Raw genomic sequence first — 6,567 nt, forward strand, 5'->3', positions numbered from 1 at the left:
AGGCAGGTGATAAGTAATCTGAATGCTTAGGAAAAAAGCTCTTGGCTCCTTTTTTTTCTGAAGGGATAAAGCGGAATTATTCTGGAATTCCTTTTCTCTGTCTTGCATCCATTTAAACACTCTACTAGGGATTTTTCTTCCTTCCCTCTTTTATTTTATTCTTGTTACAGAAATGAGATGTCAGAAAATCTGACACATTGCTGTACCATATGCTTAGCGTCTATTTCCAGCAGCAGGTGAGAATCTCATGATTCAATTCCCACCTGTGCCAAGGCCATTTTACACCAGTCTGCTCTGTAGGAAAATGTGGAATAAAAGCAATAAAAATCTGTGGAAGACATGTATATATGGGTTTCTGTCCAATGTTTCAGCATTTCCCATCTGAAAAGGGAGTACATATATCCATCTCCATCCCTGCACAGTAGGTATTAAAACAGGAAAACATTGCCTAAAGCCAGCATCACCAAGCCAAAATGTTCTACAAGCTTGGTCAGACTCTGGAAAATAACTCATCTTCCTTCTGCAGCTCCATTTTCTTTTACTCTTTTAGTGTTCATGCTTAGAAACTTCCATTAAAAAAAAAAGGAAAAAAAAAGTATGTTCCGGTAATCACCAGGTGACAGGATATGGTGGTTTAAGGCAAAACGCCTGATAGTAGAAAACTCAAGTCATAAATGCCAGACTTGATGAATCTACAAATCTGTCCTTCCTGGAACAAATTTGGGTCTCGAAATCTTAGCATCATTCACCAGAGTCCTACTCCCCGATTTATTCATCAATGAGTCTTTGCCTTGAAGCAGTGTAATGATGTTTTCTTTCTGATGTCTAATTGCCAACTGGAGGGCTGTACAGCCAGTGACATCTTCCATATCAAGCAGCGCACCAGCCTTAATCAAGGTCTTTATGATGGCCATATTGCCCTTGAGGACAGCAAGGTGCAAGGGTGTCCAACCCACTTTGTTCTTTGCATTGACATCTGCCTTGCACTCCAGAAGATTGATGACAGCCAAAAAGGAGCCCCGCTGGACTGCAAAATGGAGGGGGGCCCACTCTGACTTCTCAGCGATGTTGGGATCTGCCCCGCATCTCAGCAGCTCACGGACTACTGGCTCATCACTGTAGCGAGTAGCCAAGTGAAGTGGCGTCCAGTCCATGCTTCCTTTGGCATTCAGTTTGGCGTGGCTGTCTTTTAGCAGGTGGATGATTTCGATGTGTCCTTTGAAAGAAGCCAGGTGCAGGGGAGTCCAGCCTTTGTCTGTCCTCAGCTCCACATTGGCTCCGTATTTGATGAGCTTCTCACAGATGAGATACTTCCCCCTCACCACAGCCAGGTGCAGGGCGCTGTAATGATTTTGATCCAGGCTGTTGACAGAGGTCCCGTGCTTCAGCAAATAATGGACTACCCTGAACTTCCCCCTCTCCACAGCAACGTGAAGCGGGGTTCTGTGGTTCTTCTGCTTTTTCTCCAGGTCTGCTCCTTGACTGGCAAGCAGTTTCACCAAGCTGACATGTCCAAAGCAAGCTGCCACGTGGAGGGCAGTTTTCCCATCAACCTCCTGGGTGTTGGAGTCAGCCTGGCGAGATAGCAGTACTCGCGCCACATTCTCAAAGTTGTTCTGAGATGCCAAATGCAGAGGGGTCCACCCGTCATGCTCTTGAGCATTTACCTGTGCTTGGTGGTCCAGCAAGAGGCGTACAATTCTGTCGTCCCCATTCTGAGCAGCAAAGTGAAGAGGCGTCCAGCCATCCTCATCAGGCATATTGATGTCCGCATCATGCTCTATCAGAACTGAGCAGATCTCTGGCGACCTCTTCTGAACAGCCATAATGAGTGGGGTGTAGCCACAGACTACCTGGCTGTTCACATTGGCTTTGCAGCTCAGGAGAAACTTCACCTTTTTCACATTTCCCTGGATCACCATGAGGTGAAGCAACGTGAGGCCATTTTCATGGACCCTACAGATTTCCTCAGACAGGATGTCCTCTGGACTTTCAACCTCACTGTAAGAAGGTGGGATACAAACCTCCTGATCATCAGTTTCTAAAGGCAGTGGAAGCAAAACAGGAGAAAATGAGTAAGACCAAGTGAAACAACTTGGTGTGCACAAGATGGGAGGGAGAGCATGTGGATCTTCATAGTATGAACTTAAATGAAATTAAAGGCATTTTAGAGATAGGGAATGGGAAATGAGGCAAGACCGCTCCATGCAGTCTCTTAGAAAGCAGGGAGATATTTGGCCTCTCCCTCACAGCAACTATATGTGCTATTCCCCGTATAGTTAATTTTCCTTAAGAAAAGTCACCCACATGGAAAACTTCCTGGAGCCACATCCTTATCGCTGGAGAGTGAGGACATGGACTATTTGTTGTAGGTTTCCCTTTCTTTATTTTTGAATTATAAAGCCGGTCCCCTACTTACCACCACTTCTGGTGTCTCGGGGGAAGGTGAACTCTTCTTTGTCACTCTCATTTTCAGAAAGGGGAAAAGAAAAAGCCGTAAGACAAAGTCGCTTATTTGCATTCTATAATGTTTCCACAGAGGAGTTCTTTGCTACCGCTCTAGAATTTTGTGTTCTCATTTGGGTGGTTTTTATCCAATCCTGTCATTGCATCCAAAACTCAGTGGAGCAAATCATGACACTAACAGGGATGTGGGAGTCTGAAAATGATCTCTGGACACAAATGAGATTTTCCTCCTCTTACTCATTTGCTCCCAAACATACATATATTCTGCTTCCTTATTGCAGCAGGTGCCCATGGCAGCACCCCGGCTTGCCATTTTCTTTGTTGTACAGGGAGCCCAAACATCCCCACCTCCTCAATCATCTCTACTCAGGCATCTTGTTTCTTGCTGACTCCACAACTAGGCAAAACCTCAAAACAGCAGTAGTTCTCAATGGCTACTTCTCCCCGCGCGAGGCAGACTCCTAGGCACAAGTCCACTCCAGTAGCTGGGCTAAAATTGTGGCTATCCTGAAACCTGATTTTTTTTCTTAGTCAAAGAAACACAGGGATTTAAAACTTTTTTTTTCTTCTATGAGAGATGTTTAAACTGGAGTGTCCTCAGTCCCAAGGAGATGGAAAATGGTCATCTGAGCACATATGCCAGTGCCATGAGCAGAACCCCTGTGATTCTGTGTCTGCTTGAACTTTACTGACTGAGGGCTACGTGACAAACCCACTTCAACTGAGCAGGCAGAAAGAAGGGTCTTCCTCTCAGCTTGTCTATCATTTAGCACACTGGCCAACTTGCTAAATTTATTTGCAAGTTTCCTATCGCCATAAATGAATTACAGACGTACAACCTATGCAAACACACTGCGCAAAGGTTGCAGAGGTGCCCTTGTTGTCTGATGCTAAACAGCGATGAGAGAGGGAACATTCTCAAGAACTGGTAAGAACAGGGAAAGGACTCAGTGGCATTTCCTGAGTGGTACTGGGAAGCCTTCCTCACCTGCTGGTTCCCGGAGATGGCAGGCTTGTGGGACATCTTCCTAACAAGACGCTCATTCTCCGGATCTACTACCAGGCTTTGTATCAGTGACAGCAGCATGTCTGTTTCCACGGGGATATCTGCCAGAGCAAAAAGGCTGTCAGCTGTGCAGACTACCCAGATGTTCAGAACCCAGTCAGCGCCCAGGGCTGCGGAAGGCTTCCATGTGTCTTCCACATGGGGAGAGAGGAAAGAGGGAGAAAGAGGAGGTGTTGTCAGCAAATGGCTACCAAGTATTTCCAAGGCAACTGGCAGTTTAACTGACCTAAGCTTAGCTTATCCCCTACTCGTTAATCCATGCAGATGACCCTTGGCTGGATCACAGTCAGCTACTACACCTGTAAAGCTTGGCCTTTGCTTAGGGTCTTGGTCCCAGCACCTCTTCATCAAGTCTACCATCTGCTGGCATTCCCCTGGCCAGTCATTGCTGATGGGTTCTAGGCAGGGCCTCTTTCCTGCTGCAACCTTGACTATAATGGCCATCATGTTGGCTCCTGAAAAAGAGCAACATGCAGTGAGCTCTTTCTCTGTGAAGACGGTTGTAATAAACACTAAGTGCAGAGCATGTAAGAAGGGTTCGTATTTACCGGCATAAGGTTTCTTCTGCATAAGTACCTCCCAAATGACAATTCCAAAGCTGCAGGCAATGAGAGATCATGAGCAATCACTCCCATATGTACATGAACATAAAATACACTTATTGCTTTCATCTCCTTAAGAAATGGGGAAATTAGGAAGGAAATTCTTCAGGATGGAAGGGTTTCATCCCCTACACCAAAAAGACAAGATCTTATGAATCACCACATACATCTCTGACGCCTCAGCGAGAGGGTTGGTATAGTGAATGAGTGACTTCCAGCATTGCCTCTGAAAGTCAGGCTCTCAGTGCCTTTTTTTCCGCTTTATTCACACCGGGGTTTAGAGCCCTTGACTGCTGCAAGTTCACATGGCCATGCAAATCCTCCTTTGCTGCTTGTCCTGGGCTATTGTGTAGTGTAGTGGCTAAGGAGGTGACGAATTTCCAGAATATATATATGTAGCTTGTGTAAGTGGGCTGCAAAGCGCTTTGGCCAAAAGGAAAAAAGTAAAGTTGAAAGCTTTCCTCCCCCTGTTACTGACCAACATGAAGCTGAATACTAAAGTAGACAAGCAACATTTCAGTTGTTTTAAAACCAGAACAATCCTAAGCAGCAACTGCTATGAAAGAGCAGACACTGTCTGTTCCATGCTCTAATCTTACTCCTTTTCCATAATAACTTCCAGCAACCTAACAGGGTGCGATGGGACCTAAGGCAATAGTCTGCTGCTCACATGGGGTCGGTGCTGCACAGAGGTGCATCTGCTACGAGACAAATGATTATCCACAGATAATCCCGCTCCCCCTCACTCCCCACCACCGAGGTTGGAGTACCACACGTCCCTCCCAGTGTGTTCCCCACCAAGGACATTCTGCAAGGCAGAGCACCAGAACATAAACAAAACAAGGCACTGTGCCAGCCTCGCTTGCTCTGTGTATGAGCGAGGTGGCAACTCTGTGCAACCTCTGAACAGAAAGGCAGCCCTCACCTGTACACATCGTATTTGATTCCTGGGGGCTTGCTGTTCTGGAGAAACATTTCGGGGGGGATATAGCTCAAAGTGCCTCTCAGAGCACAGCTTTCAATATATTGCATTCGGCTAGACTGCTCCATCCATTTTGATAGCCCGAAGTCTGAGATCTGCAAGCAGAAAAAATGAGAGCCTCCCCTGCAATGCTCACAGTCACACCCCTCCTTACATTACCTGGGAGATACCTCTGTCCTTCATGAGCAGGGATATGAGGAGCTGCCTAGCAGCTGAACCTTGATAAAAGCCTGGTAAAACTGTAGTCAGTGCTTTTCACTGAGTTCAACAGATCAGCATTTCTTCCAAAGTTGGAGCCTTTAGTTCCCAGTTCTGGCACAGATTGCCTGTACGATCTAGAGAATATCATAGCCTTTATTTACCAGCCACACTGGCCAGGCTTTCACTGAGTGCTCCTAAAGAACCTAACTCACCAGGATTCTGGACTCATTTGGCAAAAATAACCTTTCTCTTATTTGAGAAATAACCCGTCCCTACAAACACAGCATTAAGGTCATACCTTGACATGCATATTTCCATCTAGGAGAATGTTCCCTGGTTTTAGATCTAAGTGCAGCAAAGGAGGTGTCATGCTATGCAGGAAATTCATAGCCAAGCCCATCTCATGGATAATCCGGAATTTGAGCTGCCATGACATTTTGTGAGTGGGAAGAATTTTCTCCAAGGACCCTCTCGCCATATATTCCATCACTATGCCCAAAGGGCTGTTGCAGACCCCATAGATAGTGACAATGTGCTGGAATTTGATTTTCTCCATCTTGGTTGCCTCTTCCATTAGACAGTTCATACTGGTCCTGAAAAAAAAATATTAAAAAATAAAAAAAGAAATGGAACCAAGAAATGGTATCAGCTGATTCACAGGCTAAGTTACTGTATAGTAGCTTAGTGCTATCCAGGCTTTCCAAGGAGCCCTGCCTACCCCAAAAAGATTAATTCCAATTTGCCCCTTGAATTGGTGATTAATAACACAACCACATCATGATCACATCAGGACTGCTTGGGCAAATTCAACCCCTAGGCTCCTAGAGAAAGAGATCAAAACTTCCATCTTAGTCCAGCTCTTGGAAGACCTTCAGTGACCACAGAAAGCCTTGTCCGTGTGCTTGTTTTCACACTGTGGTAAAATTCCCAAGTGATGCTCCCCTGAAAGAGCAATGTCAGGAGCCCAGCATGGTGAACCGTGCCTTTTTCATACACCACGTGCCCACAGGGTAGCCTCGGTGACAGCCTGCACACTGCTTGCAGGCAGCCAGGGTCTGATGACACACTAACTGCTGAGCTTGAGCATAAGGAGGCTCGCACGGCCGGAGGGCATGTCTTGGCCATACCTGTACCTATGCCTGCAGCTTTCTGTCTGTGAGCATGGGGAATCTGGTCCCAAAGGGAGTCTAGACATGTCTGCCCGTTGTTGCCAGCTTTGGCAGACCTGTTTCACTAAATCTTTATATTTC

At 46.1% G+C, this 6,567-nt stretch overlaps 1 protein-coding gene across 1 annotated transcript in view; it reads right to left on the reverse strand.

Moving 5' to 3' along the window:
* Positions 1-692: 692 nt before the first annotated feature.
* The window catches only part of ANKK1 (ankyrin repeat and kinase domain containing 1), a 9,712-nt gene continuing 3,837 nt past the window's right edge, over positions 693-6,567 (reverse strand). The window contains 7 exon segments of the mRNA XM_035893923.1: positions 693-2,041; positions 2,420-2,465; positions 3,455-3,573; positions 3,832-3,987; positions 4,081-4,130; positions 5,060-5,211; positions 5,616-5,910. Coding sequence (XP_035749816.1) covers positions 693-2,041; positions 2,420-2,465; positions 3,455-3,573; positions 3,832-3,987; positions 4,081-4,130; positions 5,060-5,211; positions 5,616-5,910 — 2,167 coding nt within the window.

The sequence above is a fragment of the Egretta garzetta genome, unplaced genomic scaffold, assembly GCF_000687185.1.
Source record: "Egretta garzetta isolate BGI_Z169 unplaced genomic scaffold, ASM68718v1 scaffold365, whole genome shotgun sequence".
NCBI lineage: Eukaryota > Metazoa > Chordata > Aves > Pelecaniformes > Ardeidae > Egretta > Egretta garzetta.